Source organism: Macaca thibetana, chromosome 7, assembly GCF_024542745.1.
Source record: "Macaca thibetana thibetana isolate TM-01 chromosome 7, ASM2454274v1, whole genome shotgun sequence".
NCBI classification, from domain to species: Eukaryota; Metazoa; Chordata; class Mammalia; order Primates; family Cercopithecidae; genus Macaca; species Macaca thibetana.
In genome coordinates, this window is record NC_065584.1 from 42,822,228 (window position 1) to 42,836,943 (window position 14,716).

At 44.2% G+C, this 14,716-nt stretch overlaps 3 protein-coding genes across 9 annotated transcripts in view; 1 reads left to right on the plus strand and 2 right to left on the minus strand.

Annotated features, from left to right (window-relative positions):
* The window catches only part of LOC126959764 (peptidyl-prolyl cis-trans isomerase A-like), a 399,629-nt gene that overhangs the window by 174,686 nt on the left and 210,227 nt on the right, over nucleotides 1–14,716 (minus strand). The window lies entirely within an intron of this gene.
* Nucleotides 3,063–6,626, plus strand: GPX2 (glutathione peroxidase 2). The gene is made up of 2 exons (XM_050799291.1): nucleotides 3,063–3,293; nucleotides 5,949–6,626. Exons 1-2 carry the CDS (start codon nucleotides 3,072–3,074, stop codon nucleotides 6,297–6,299), a joined length of 573 nt encoding a protein of 190 aa, XP_050655248.1. The 5' UTR covers nucleotides 3,063–3,071; the 3' UTR covers nucleotides 6,300–6,626.
* The window catches only part of CHURC1 (churchill domain containing 1), a 476,524-nt gene continuing 465,091 nt past the window's right edge, over nucleotides 3,284–14,716 (minus strand). For 4 of the 7 annotated variants that reach the window (XM_050799308.1, XM_050799307.1, XM_050799303.1 and 1 more), the window contains one exon: nucleotides 10,430–12,951. In XM_050799308.1, coding sequence (XP_050655265.1) covers nucleotides 12,859–12,951 — 93 coding nt within the window. In that variant the 3' untranslated portion in view covers nucleotides 10,430–12,858. Of the gene's footprint in view, nucleotides 3,574–5,234; nucleotides 5,303–10,429; nucleotides 12,952–14,716 lie in introns of those variants that run through there. The other 3 variants (XM_050799305.1, XM_050799306.1, XR_007727647.1) reach the window with 2 other exon arrangements.

Below are 14,716 nucleotides of genomic sequence, written 5' to 3' on the forward strand. Positions count from 1 at the left end.
TGGATACCTCAGGGGAGCAGAGGCAGACTGGGAGCTCAGGACTGCAGGTATTTCATACTTTGGGATATGGAATTGATGGAGGTGGAGAATATTGGGGATAAGGATTGAATGAAGAAAGGAGTAGGACAATGCAGGACAATAGTAGTCTTAAGATCTTCACTACACTTTACAGGGCACTAGTGATAGATAAACTCTTCTGACCCTAACCATCACTGTGTGAGATGGGGAGGGTGGTTATCTATCCATGTCCCATAGGCAAGGAAACAGATGCTCAGAGAACTTAAAGATTTGGCCGGGTGCAGTGGCTCATGCCTGTAATCCCAACTCTCTGGGAGGCTGAGGCAGGAGGATTGCTTGAGCCCAAGAGTTTGGGACCAGCCTGGGCAACACAGACACTGTCTCTAGAAAAAATTAGCTGAGTGTGGTGGCTTGTGAGGCTGAGGCCAGTGGATCACTTGAGCCCAGAAGGTCAAGGCTGCAGTTGCCCCATTGCACTCCAGCCTGGGTGACAGAGAGAGACCCTGTCTCAATAAAAAGAGCTTAAAGATTTGCCTAAGGGTCCCAAGTAACAGTGGCAGAATTGTGGTTGGAAACCACTGAATTGGAATCACTGGAGGGCAAAGTTTTGGCATCTCTAGAAAAATCCCTACAAACAATTCTCATTTATAGTCAGAATTAAGAACTACCAACCCAGGCTTTCTGCCTAAGCCAGTGCTGTGTCCAGAGCAAGCACTGTCCTGCAGAAAGCCATGAGAATCACATGCTGTTTAGTGTATGCTTAAAAGTTGTAAGCTTTTGGAAAGTGAGGCCAGTTTGAGGTAAATTTGGAGACAGAGATACTTTAGGAGAGCCTCACCAAGTATATTCCATTAGGAAAGGTGAGAACTGAGCCGAGATCGCACCACTGCACTCCAGCCTGGGCAACAGAGCGACACTCTGTCTCAAAGAAAAGAGTCTAAAGGGTCCAAGGTCACACCAGGAGAAAAGGGATGGCATGTACCTAAGGAAGAGGGAACCCCCCACTACAGAAGCTTGGGAACTCCTATGGCTTTCTTGAAGAAGGCTTGCAAAAGAGCAGAGAATAAGAGGTGTCTCTGGAGGCCCAGAGAGTACTAGGGGGAAGCTCTTGGTATGCACATAAATCTGGCAGGTTACAGTTTTGCCCACTATCAGTGCCAAGTCCTTGTGACTCAGTGGCTTGGTAGGGACTCTTATTGGTTGTTTCTAGGAACTCCACCCAGCTTCAGCAGGGGACACACTTCCCCCTACACTGACTGTCACTCCTGCCCACTTAGGTAGTGGAAACTTGTTTTTAGGGAGCAGTCAGCTGAGACACATGGTCCCTGTGTACTTGAACAGCCATGGAAAAGCTGCAAGGCAGCTCGGCGCTCCCTGGCGAGTAGCTCCTTCATCTCATCTCAACAAATCAGATTCTCAAGACCAGCTGCTCCCCAGACTTGCCTATTCTTTGTTCAAGGAGACAGTTCCCAATGGATGTGACCCTGTAAAAACACTCTAGTAAACATTTGCTTTGTTATTGAAATTTCACTTTAAAATCCCAAAGCTAGGTCAAACCCCACTGCTAGTTTTACTGAGGAAGAAATCAAGGCTTTTTTTTTTTTTTTTTTTTTTTTTTTGTGAGACGGAGTCACGCTCTGCCGCCCAGGCTGGAGTGCAGTGGCCAGATCTCAGCTCACTGCAAGCTCCGCCTCCCGGGTTCACGCCATTCTCCTGCCTCAGCCTCCCAAGTAGCTGGGACTACAGGCGTCCGCCATCTTGCCCGGCTAGTTTTTTGTATTTTTTAGTAGAGACGGGGTTTCACCGTGTTAGCCAGGATGGTCTCGATCTCCTGACCTCGTGATCCGCCCACCTCGGCCTCCCAAAGTGCTGGGATTACAGGCTTGAGCCACTGCGCCCGGCTCAAGGCATTTTTAAAAGAGTAACTTGTTGAGTTGGCGGGTGCTTGGAAAAATGAAGTGGCTTAGGGTCTTTTCAGTTTCTGTGGCTTCCAGGGGTCCTCTGAGATGGCCCTTAGCAGACGTCCTGCGATGCACTGCATGGCTCTTGTTGAAAGCATCAGGGTGGCCTGCCTGCGTCTGGAACCACAGCAGTTTCAACTTCCTCCACACTTCCTTCTCTGGGAAGGTGACCAGCACAAACCGGCTCTGAAAAGTCTTGGGGACCGAATCTCTGTCTGAGAGGGAGGTAGGTGCAGTTCACCCACCTGTTCTGTGACTCCTCTTCACCATTCTCGCAGCAACGACTGAGCCTCATGACTTGGGGGCTGGAGGAGGAGGTGGAGGTGGGGGATATAATATAGGAGACGGTACAGTGCAGGGGCAGAGGCCGGTGCGTTCTCCAGGACAAGTGGCACCATGCACTGAAAAACTTCTCAAGATAAACACAACTTTGTCTCTTCAGCCTGGCAAGAGCTGAGGCACTGAAAGCTTGTTTTTTCCCCTAGAAAATGACATGCTCTCCTCCTAAGGGTCCCTTTGATTTTGTCCTGGTGGAAAGCAACAAAAAGAACGTGAACAGGAATATGTATATTTCAGTCGTCATCTGAGTCCGGTGGACAGGAGGCTCAGTTCTCTTCTTCATCTTTCAGATCTCCGCAGACCCTGCCCTCTCTCTGTACAATTCAGAGATTGACACTCAGCAGGCATTCAATAAACGTCTGTGTCAAGTGGGAACAGCTTGATGGGGCAAGTAGTCAATCCTGCATCCCTCCCTCCCTTTTTTTCCTCTCCATTCGACCTTTAGGGCTCTGGTTTCCTGTAAGTAGTGAATTATTTACCTCTGCTCATAGATACCAAATTGGCCCTTCCCAGGGTGCAGCAGGGTGGGGTGGGGAGGCGGCTTTGCTCAGTCTGTTAATAGGAGGAGCAAACCTCCTTGTTCAAACAGCACTTACAGGTGGGGGCCTGTTTTTGCTAAGTCATCCTGGGGATGCTCAAAGCTCCATTGTTAGATCCTTTTGTCCTCCTTCCTGGCTCCTCCTTCCTCCCCACACCTCGAATAGACTCATAAGGGGCTCAGGCCTCTCTGCGGGGCTCACTCTGCACTTCACCATGGCTTTCATTGCTAAGTCCTTCTATGACCTCAGTGCCATCAGCCTGGATGGGGAGAAGGTAGATTTCAATACGTTCCGGGGCAGGGCCGTGCTGATTGAAAATGTGGCTTCACTCTGAGGCACAACCACTCGGGACTTCACCCAGCTCAACGAGCTGCAATGCCGCTTTCCCAGGCGCCTGGTGGTCCTTGGCTTCCCTTGCAACCAATTTGGACATCAGGTGAGGGGTCCCTCCTTGTAGTGCACCAAAAGTGTTGGGTTGGTGTAGCTCAAGTGGGATAAGGGGAGAGGCTGAATGACCATGTTGGAGTGTCTGGAATAATGGGGTATGTTTTGTTAAGCTAGGTCTTTAGGTGCATGTGACATACCAAGGGAAGGTATGTATTTTTTAAGATTAAACACTGAGGCTGTGTGATTTTTATAGTTTACTGTCTTTCTACTATATTACTCCATGAGGGCTGGTGCCAGGTCTGTGTTTCTCTCCACTGTGTCCTCAGTGCCTAGGGCATAGAAAGCACTCATTAAGTATTTGTTGAATAAATGAGTGGAGAAAATAGAGGCCAGGAATCAAACAAGAATTGGAGAGACTCAAGAGATCTTAGCTCTAGCTGGACTTGGTTTTGCTATTTAATGGCTCTGTGCCCTCGGAAAGGGTGCTTCATTTTTCGGTTTAGTTTCCTCATCTGTAAACTGGGGATAATACCACTTAGCTCATAGGATTATGATGTTTAGGGGATAGGATATACAAAAGTAACTTGAAGAGTATTAAGTACTTTGCAAATGCAAGCAAATTGATTATTTAGATTGAGGATGATTTTTGTTGGTTTAAATTAGCTAAGTGGAAAGAGAATAAGCGGGAAAGAGAAAGGTTTTCAACAGGCAAGTGCCTCCTCTGGGCATCACATGAACCTATTTCAGATTAATGGGTCAAGTTGTTATAGATCTTCAGCCCACATACCTCGAGTTCTCTTTTAGGGATTCTTCTATTTCCACCTATGATTTTAATGTACAAGCAGGGAGAATGAACCCAAGTGAACCCTCTCATTATAATCCCCTTAGTTCAATTCACAGTGGCATGAAGGCGCGGAAGAGAGGAAAGCAGGAAGGCTGAAGCATCACTGGCTGTGACAAACCTGAGCCCAAACTGTTCACTGCTCTCACTGTTCTTCCCTAAGTTTTCTGTCTGGCCTTCTAGAGCAGGAGAGATAGGACTGGCAAACCTTCTTTCGAGATGTCCCTCCAGCCCCAGAAGTACCTCCAGCCTCACACCATCACTTCAGCCTAGCAAGTTGCTGGAGGGAGTCTATAACCCACCAGGAGCCAGCCAGCCTTTGCATTAAGAAATAGAAGTCTGCCAGGGTGCAGAGGCTCACACTTACAATCCCAGCGCTTTGGGAGGCTAAGGTGGGCAGACTGCTTGAGCTCACGAGTTCAAGATTAGCCTGAGCAACATGGTGAAACCTTGCCTCTACAAAAATTGCAAAAATTAGCCAGGCGTGGTGGCATGTGCCTGTAGTCTCAGCTACTTGGGAGGCTGAAGTGGGAGGATCGCTTGAGCCTGGGAAGTCGAGGCTGCAGTGAGCTATGATTGTGCCACCGCACCCAGCCTAGGTGACAGAGTGAGGCCCTGTCTCAGGAAAAAAAACAAAAACAGAGAAGTCTACTAGAGATCAGCTCTGGGCTCATGATGTCATGATGGCCTGGAACTGACTGAACTAGTTTGTTCTCACAGGTCAGAAGCAGGAACTTTCTCCCAGAGGAAGATATCCGCCTCTTAAATTGGAAAGGCAGAGGTGGAAAAGAAGGGTTCCCACAGGCCTTCTGGGTTGTCATGAGTGGGGATGCTGAGAGGGAATAGGACAGGGATGGCAGTGGGGAGGGAAAGGCAGGGACCAGATTTTGAGCCAAAGCATGCGTAGCTGAGAGCAGTGAGTGGACAGGAGGTGCAGCAGTCTTTGGGTAGCACCCTACTCATGAAAAGAATGATAATTACATACAACCTTTAGCCATCAAGCACTTATTTCCTCAATGCCCCCTCTCGCTGGCCTATTCCCGAACCCTAAATCCTGTATCCTATTTAGTTCACTCCTGTTGGTACTAAGTAGTTCCATTTAGAGTACACATGCATTATTGCCTTGAACTTGCTCTGCTGTTATGGCACCTGAAAACTAGATGTCCTTGGATGGGGGTCTTCCTTCATCAAAGCTTCTTCTCATTTGTACTTCAGTTCTAGGACAAGGCAAGAAGAAAGCAAGAAGCTGTAAATCCCATTCCTCTGGGTCTCAATTTCACCCTCAGTTCAAGGAGCTGAATAGGCAGAGGCAAAGGCTATACTCAACACATGTGCAATTGAAAGCAGGCGAGGCAAAACCAAGGCAGAGGGAAAGGGGGTGTGTGTGTAGGTATGGATATATGGGAAGGTAGGTCGGTAGGTTAGTTGAAGAGGAGGTTCTAAGCAGTATAACCTAAGCCTCTTTTCTCTTTCTTCTGCTTCAAACACCTTAAGAACTGCTCAGGGTAGACTGGAGACAAAAGCAACAGCTCAGAAGTGCTAAATCTTGAAGAGCAGCCAAAGCACGGGCAACAAAGTGAGACCTCATCTCTACAAAAAAAAAAAAAAAAAAAATTAGCCGGGCATAGTGCCCTATGTCTGTAGTCTCAGCTACTAAAGAGGCTGAGGCAGGAGGAATGCTTGAGCCCAGAGATTCAAGGCTGCAGTGAGCGACACCTTGTCTGTCTCTCTCTCTCTCTCTCCCCTCACAGTGAAAAAGAATGATCCTGGGAAGGGAGTGTAGGAGGGTGAAAGAGTTTCATGTTGTGGATCCTTCTTTTCCCCTATCCCTTGTCCATGCTCTTTATCTTTTTCCTTCCCTAGGAGAACTGTCAGAATGAGGAGATCCTGAACAGTCTCAAGTATGTCCGTCCTGGGGGTGGATACCAGCCTACTTTCACCCTTGTCCAAAAATGTGAGGTGAATGGGCAGAATGAGCATCCTGTCTTCGCCTACCTGAAGGACAAGCTCCCCTACCCTCATGATGACCCACTTTCCCTCATGACCGATCCCAAGCTCATCATTTGGAGCCCCGTGCGCCGTTCAGATGTGGCCTGGAACTTTGAGAAGTTCCTCATAGGGCCGGAGGGAGAGCCCTTCCGACGCTACAGCCGCACCTTCCCAACCATCAACATTGAGCCTGACATCAAGCGCCTCCTTAAAGTTGCCATATAGACATGAGCTTCTCAGCACACAGATCTACTCCATCCAGTCCTGAGGAGCCTCAGGATGTAGCATGCCCCCAGGAGACACTGCTGGACCTCAGCATTCCCTTGATACCAGTCCCCTTCACTGCAGAGCCTTGTCTTTCCCCTCTGCCTGTTTCCTTTTCCTCTCCCAGCCCTCTGGTTGGTGATTCAACTTGGGCTCTAAGACTTGGGTAAGCTCTGGGCCTTCACAGAATGATGGCACCTTCCTAAACCCTCATGGGTGGTGTCTGAGAGGCGTGAAGGGCCTGAAGCCACCCTGCTAGAAGAAACCAATAAAGGGCACGTGTGGAAATGGCCAGCCTCTGTGTGTCTTCTTTGACAGAGGGCGGAGGGAAGCTACAAACTGCAGGTGGGATAGAGGAGCTGCTAGCACTCAAAGCTTTGGGAGGGGAGGATCTGATGTATCAAGGGATGCCCTTATTACTGACTGGAAAGCAAGCTCTGGCCAACGTCTGCGGTGGCAGTTGGAGTTATGGGAAATGTGAATTATATTATTCCTTTACAGCTCTTCTTCAGAATTGGGGAAAAAGAGAAAAGTGATAATGGGAGGTAGGGGAGGAAATGACAATGAGCCCTTTGTTTGGGGATACTGGGAGGCTGTTAGGAGGATTACAGTCAGAAAGACATCAATAGCACTGTGGGTACTGGGTCAACTAGATCTGACTTGTGCCTTGGGAAATTCCCGGGAAGTCAGCTTAATGTTTACTGATAGCAATGGCATAGAGGGTGTAGTTACTGAGAACACAAAGAGCACTTTATCTTCTTCCTGATCATCAAATCTCTCCAGTGTTTGATCCTTTGCTAGACTGACTCTCCCTCCCTTTTAAAGTTCATTGCCTGGGTGTGATGGCTCACGCCTGTAATCCCAGCACTTTGGGAGGCCAAGGCAGGTGGATCAATTGAGGTCAGGAGTTCGAGACCAGCCTGGCCAACATGATGAAACCCTGTCTCTACTAAAAATACGAAAAAATTAGCCAGGTGTGGTGGTGCATGCCTGTAATACCAGCTACTAGGGAGACTGAGGTGGGAGACTTGTTTGAACCCGGGAGGTGGAGGCTGCAGTGAGCCAAGATGGCGGCGCCACTACACTCCAGCCTGGGTGACAGAGTGAGACTTCATCTTTAAATAAGTATATAAATAAATAAAGTTCACATTACACCCTCATTCTTCTCAAACTCACATATTCACAAATTCAGGCTGGAGACAAATAGAGGCAGGAATGATTGGACTCATTTCTTCCTCCGTAAGAAGGAAGGGGTTGGGGATGGGAGAGAGCCTCCCTTCAGAGTCAGGCTGTTTATAATCTGCCATTTGCAACATCATTGTTCCTCACCGTGAGGACAGTTTTGCTCAGAGGCCTTGAAAGGATGGTGTCCCAATTCCTCATCCAGTGCAGACATAATCAAAACATACCCCCACGGCCAAAGTCAGGTTCTATTATGGTTTGGAAAAGATACCTGCTGAGAGGTCACCGCCTGTCACCTTGCCCCACAGACTTCATCCTGGAAACTTCTGATTTCACCATCCCTTCTTTGACCACTAGATGGAATATTTTCACTTCTATTCACTGAAGCCCTGAAGGGACAGTTTTCCAAACTGGACACACTGCTTGAGAATCCCAATGCTGAAGGGAAAATGTCTTTCCTTTAATTGTTCTGCTTACCCTAACCATTTTCTAAGCACTTGCATCATATGAGAGTGAATGTGGAATAGATGTTTAAGATCCCCACTGTCTGACCTTCAACTAAACCTGTCATCAACAGAGCTTTATTTCAAAAGGGTAACCTGAGTATTACAGTGGAAATCCCCTGGCACCCTTCTGCAGGGCCTTCTGCTAACTTAAGGCTACCCTTAACTTCACTCTTGAAACCTCAAGCCTTTCATATTCCCGCTCTGAAAGCCAACAGCTGGGGTATGAATGATTATGGGGCAGGACCATGTACTGATTTTAGAGCAGTAACTGCAGACAAGTTGCTTTCCTGACAAATAGAGAATTCTTGTTGAAAGGTAGTCATCATCTTGACAGTACCATAGCCTGTTGTTACATCCAGTAACAGAGCCAGCTATCTGGGGTGTTGGAAACATGCTACCAGCAGCTTAGAGCCTGATACACCAGTACAATGTGTTCGGTCTTTCCCTTGAGGCCCAAGTTCAAAGAATTATTTAGGGATTCCCAAAGGAATGGGAATTACAGTGTAAGTGATTTTGCAGAAAGTCAAGAGAGGGCCATTAAGCTAGAATGAGGGCTCCTCACTTGGGAGGGGAAATGCTCTTTGCTTCAGACAGAACCTGATCTGTTTTCGCTCAGGAGGAAACAGGGAAGGCAAGACTGAAGGATCCTGTTTTACAAGGATGTTTAGCTTTACCAAATGTTTAGGTGTGCTGTTGTTAAAATGAAGAGAAATTAGAAAGTGTTTCCTTTCCTTTATTCTTCATCTTGTTTGTCCCCCTTATCATCCTCAGAAGTATTAGCTTGTGGTCATAAACAGACAAGGCAAAGCTTTAAAATAGCACCCACTTTTCTAGATAAACAAAAACCTTTTAATCAAATTTCCCTAGGGGCACTGAGGAGGGGGAAGTCTCATTAACAACTTTCCCAGAAGTACTGAGGTAATGCTATTCAATTCAGAGGAGGGACAGAGAGAATCACTAACCTGAGGGCTCTCGCAGGAAAAAAAAAAAAAAAGACAAAAACAGAGCTTGGAACAAGTGATTTTAGGAGGCCAAAGCACAGACAGTGAAATTGATAATTATATCCATGACTATGTTCCCATAGCTATCCCTCCTTAGTTTATGAGACACTGAGGCCCAGTGTGGTGGCTCAAGCTTGTAATCCCAACACTTTGGGAGGTTAAGGTGGGAAGATGGCCTGAGCCCAGAAATGAGACCAGCCTGGGCAACATAGTGAGACCTAATCTCTACAAAAAATAAAAAAAATTGGCTGAGCATGGTGATGTACACCTGCAGTGGTTTCAGCTACTCAGGAGGCTAAAGTGGGAGAACTGCTTGGGCCTGGGAGCTCAAGGCTGCAGTGAGCTATGATTGCACCACTGCACTCCAGCCTGGGTGACAGAGTGAGACCCTGTCTCAGAAACACTGAGCCAAACTCTACAACTTTATTACAATCATCATCACAACCATCACCCAAACTACCATTCATTTAATATTTACTATGGGCACAGACTGTGCTAGGTACTTTATATACACTAGGTTATTTAATCCTCATACAGATCCCATGAAAACTTCTTATTTCTATTAAAAGAAAAGTTAATTGGGCAAGACACCTGCCAAGGACACAGAGCTTAGGAAGTAGCAAAGCTGAAAGTTAAACCCAGGTCAGTCTGACTACAAAGCCTCTACTCTTAACCACAACACAACAGTGCTTTCTTCTAGCTCAGATTTTTCTTCATAAAGACCACTGACAGCTGCCTGCACACAGCATTAGATTTAAAAATCATTAGATTTAAAAATTCTGTGGAGGCATGATGGTTTCCAGTTTTCCACTGAAGACACTGAGGTACAGACAGGATAAGTGACTTGCCCAGTGTCCCATCACTAGCAGGTGACAAAGTTAATTCTAGACCCAGATCTTTTAGTTCCTTTTCTATGCAACTATACTGTATCTTACAACAGTCTTGTACTACAGTAAAAAAAAAATACATTTTAAAATTGAGAGCCTCAAATAACTAGCCCTGCCCACAAAATGAAAGAATGAAACAGAAAGGACTTTTGATACACAGAAATAAAGGATAGTGAGCATAAACCTCTTCATGGTAACTTACAAATAACAAGCCATATGCCCAAGCTATCTCGTGTCAATTAGTCAGTATTGGGAGAACCTAAAACCACGTGAGAAAGAGCTAGATCAAACAAAACAACAAATACTGGCTGAGCTTTTAATTTCAAGAGCCTAACTAGCCAGACCTGTACATCAGAGAATGATTAGAGAAAAAGGAGGTGCCAGGATAAGCCTACGTTTCCAATTATACCCACGGGTAATTTCTCTTCCTTCTTATTTCTCAGGAAGGGAAGTAAAAAGAGAGCCATGTTTTGCCTAATTCCAAATTTGAACAGAAAAATAAGGATTCTGTGAAACTGGGTTCGAGTGCCCTTTATTAGATCCACAGAATAATTTAGAAAATGATAAAATATCCCAAAACACAGCACAATGTTGGTTTACCAATAATGAAAGAGAGAGAGAGGATCTTATATTTTAAATTTTCGTAACATATAGTCCAAAACAAATAGATAATTATACATTCTGCAATAGATGAGGACATTGGCAGGGCATATAAAATTAGACTCTTGAGCTTCAAATGACTAAGTTGGAAGCATTAGCAAACTCAAGGAAGGGACAATTCAGAGGCTATAATGGGCTTAATGCTGCTATTTAAAGTAATGAAGCATTTTCTCTGCTTTCTGGATTCATTTCACCAAACGATTTCCTCAGCAGGTCAGATATAGATTTGAGGCAAAATGAAGAACATTTTCCAGGAATAAAACAACTGATCCCTACAATAGCTGACTTAACTTTTCTGAATAATAAATCTTCATCTGACATGCCCAGATGCCTCAGAGTGCTGTCATTGATATTCTTAACCTCTTCCTAACCTTGCTGGATCCTTATACTTCATATTTACCAAACATTATTACTGAGAGGGGGTAACTGCACTAGCTGTGTGATCTTAAACAAGTTATTTAACTTATTTGTGCCTGAGGTTTTTTTGGCTCTAAAAGTGCTACACTGAAATAAAGAACAGTGAACATAAACCCCTTCATAACTTACAAATAACAAGCCATATCTGGTTATGGCTAAACTATCAATAGCACCTACCTTATGAATTTGTTAATGAGGATTAAATAAGTGCTTAAAAAGGTCTTAGCACATAATAAGTACTTAATAAACCTCAGCTATTATTACTGCTATTCAACAAAGCTTTTCCCTGGTATCTACAATGAACACTACGCTCATTTCTTTTTTGTTATAAGGCCTTAGTTCAGAATTTCCAAATCTCCTAGATATGAAGAAACACTTTTGTTTCTAATGCCTGAACCTTTAAATTTAGGTCTCAGAATGAGCACTAACTGAAGCCACCTCATTGTATCTAGTACTTTATATATGCTTTCTAAAGTATTTTACATCCACTAGTTCATTTAAATCTCCTAACAATACTGCGATGAATGTCTAATTATCAGTTTTTATTAGTCCAATTTGATAGAAACAGGACAATAAAGTCCAGAGTAATGCTTCGCTTAATGACTATATTGCTACTAAATGGCAGAGAGGCCTAAATGCCAGAGCTTATCATCTCCTAGCCAGTGCTCATGCAACTATGCAAAGTAAGATATTCTAAGATCCCTTTAGAGCAAATGAAACCATTTTCTCATTTATATTAACTAAAGTCCACACTGTATTCAGATTTCCCTAGTTTCTACCAAATGATCTTTTTTTTTTCCCCCTGGTATATAATCCCATGTAGGATACCATATTACATCTAGCAGTCACGTCTTCTCAGGCTCCTCTTGGCTGTGACCATGTCTCAGATTTTCCTTGTTTTTGATGGCCTTGATAGTTCTGAGGAGTACTGGTTAGGTATTTTGTAGAATGCTCCTCAACTGGAATTTGTGTGATGTTTTTCTCCTGATCAGACTTGGGTTCTGAGTTTTGAGGAGGAGGACCACAGAGGTAAAGTGCCATTCTTATCACATTCTGTATGATGTGATGCTATCAAGGATACATGCTATCAAAAGGGCTTATCATGGATGACGTTAACCTCAATCACCTGGCTGAGCTAGTTTCTGTCAGATTTCTCCACTGTAAAGTTACTCTTTTCCCCCCCTTTCCATATTATACTCTGCAAGGAAGTCACTATGTGGAGCCCACTAAGTGGGGAGTATCTACATAAATTATTTGAAATTTTTCTGCACAAGAGATTTGTTCCCATTCAATCATTTATATTAGTTTGGGCTTGTAAATATTTATTATATAGTTTGGGTTATAACCCAATTCTACTTTGTTTATTTTGTTACTCAAACTGCTCCAGCTCTGGCCTTTTGGAGATCCTTCAGTTCGATCATACTGACATACTCCCAATCACTGTGATTTTTTTTTTTTTTAAATTTCAGAACTTCACTTTTCTGTGGCACAAGATACTCTAGGCTCATCTTGTATAGTTCACACCCCAGTTGTAGAATCAGTTGATTTTCCAAGGAGCCCTGGTTCCTTTTATTGGAAACCAAAATCTGGGCACCAGGTATGCTCCCATTCTAGTTGTTTTCTGACCACATAACTGCTAACAAAGATGCTTCACTCTGGCTACACCGATGTGAACTTTGAACTTTAGCAGAAGAGCTCAGCTCTAGAGAACAATGATCTCCTACGTTACTTTTTTTCCTCAAAGAATAAGTAAGTCTAAGCAGAAAAAAAAATGCAAAGAATTTTCAGTGTGAATGAAATAAGACAAACCATCAGGCTTGCTGTATTGTAAACCAACCCAAGTTATAACAGATCTGTAGAAGGATCCTTAGAATAAGAGAGTCATTTGTCGGGGGTCATCAGGGAGAATACTGATAGTATCTTCAGCTTTGCCACATAACAGACACAGCATGGTATACTCCTAGAACAAGATAAAGTGCATAATTACCTCGAGGAACAGGGAAAAGATGCTTTATAACTTACTCTAGTTAAAATGTTCTCTACAAATTATCATGAATATTCTTTCTGTACATTGGATCAATTTCTTCAACATGTATCAGCAATGTCTTAGGCTTATTCTGTATATTCCACAGCCTGTTGTTTATATAAATTGATACATAAACGTCATCTTGGAAATACACGGCTATTTCTCAGAAAGCACATATATTTAGCTTAGTGCTACTATTTAAAGTAATGAAGCAGTTTGAGTGTGGGTCCCTATGGAAAAATTCCTATTCTTATAGCTGTTCCTTTCTAGGATATTTAACACTAACACACAACAGAAATAATTTTTTGAAAGGAGAAAATTCACAAACCGAAAAAGCTATTTTTATCTACTCCAGGAAAATAAACAATTATGTTAAATTCACTAGTATGTCCTGCCTCATTTTCAGATAGCTAGTTGTCTGTGAATTTGATCCATTTAAGAAGTTTGTTTCCTAGGTTTAACAAATGCCCAGACTGATAACAGAGGAGAGTTTGTTTTAGGCAAAAACCCTTAGGGCAAAGTTCTTTTTTTTTTTCTTTTTTCTGTTTTTAGACAGGGTCTCACTGTGTTGCCCAGACTGGAGTGCAGTGGCGCAATGATGGTTCACTGCAGCCTTGACCTCCTGGGCTCAAGTGATCATCCAACCTCAGTCCCCCAAGTAACTGAGATTACATGCACTTGGCAACATGCCTGGCTAATTTTTAAATTGTTTGTAGAGATGGGGTCTGTGTTGCCCAGGGTGGCCTCAAACTCCTAGGCTCAAGTGATCCTCCCACCTTGGCTTCCCAAAGTGCCAGGATTACAGGTGTGAGCCACTGCACCCAGCCCAAAGCCCTATTCTTTTCCTTTTTTGAGACGGAGTCTCACTCTGTCGCCCAGGCTGGAGTGCAGTGGTGCGATCTCCACTCACAGCAAGCTCCGCCTCCCGGGTTCATGCCATTCTCCTGCCTCAGCCTCCCATGTAGCTGGGACTATAGGCGCCCGCCACTGTGCCTGGCTAATTTTTGTATTTTTAGTAGAGACGGGGTTTCACCGTGTTAGCCAGGATGGTCTCGATCTCTTGACCTCGTGATCTGCCTGTCTCGGCCTCCCAAAGTGCTGGGATTACATGCGTGAGCCACCACACCCGGCCTTCAAAGTCCTATTCTTACAGCTTTCCCTTTCTAGAATATTTAACAGTCATAAACTACAGAGACATATTTCTTTGAAACCTTTCCTTTAAAAGCCCTTTATCTCTGTATGAAAACAAACATCTATGTTAAGTCTTCTCGAATTTCCACACCTGATGCTGAGTTTGCTAGCTGTCTGGAAATTGATCGGTCAAGGCAGTTTGTGTTTCTTGGGTTTAGACAGTCACTAGAGAGGGCCACAGAGGTAAACAATGACTGTGGTACAAAGAAATTGAAGCTGGCAACTGCTTTTTCCATCTTCTACTGGTGAGTTCAGGAGGGGAGCTTAGTTGTGGAAGTGGAAAGATTGCTTTATGAACTAAAAATAAAATAAAAATACATCCTCTTCAAGGTCTTTTACCACTGTCAAATACTTCCACTGCTTTAACCCACCAAGCATTGCTATTTGGATGGTAACCTTTTACAGGAAAAGAAGAAGGAAACAAGTAATAGAGTCAAAAAGAGAAAATGTGCGAGGCTAAACAAATACTTGAGTTTTCAACCAATCTAGGCACTGACAAATTTATACT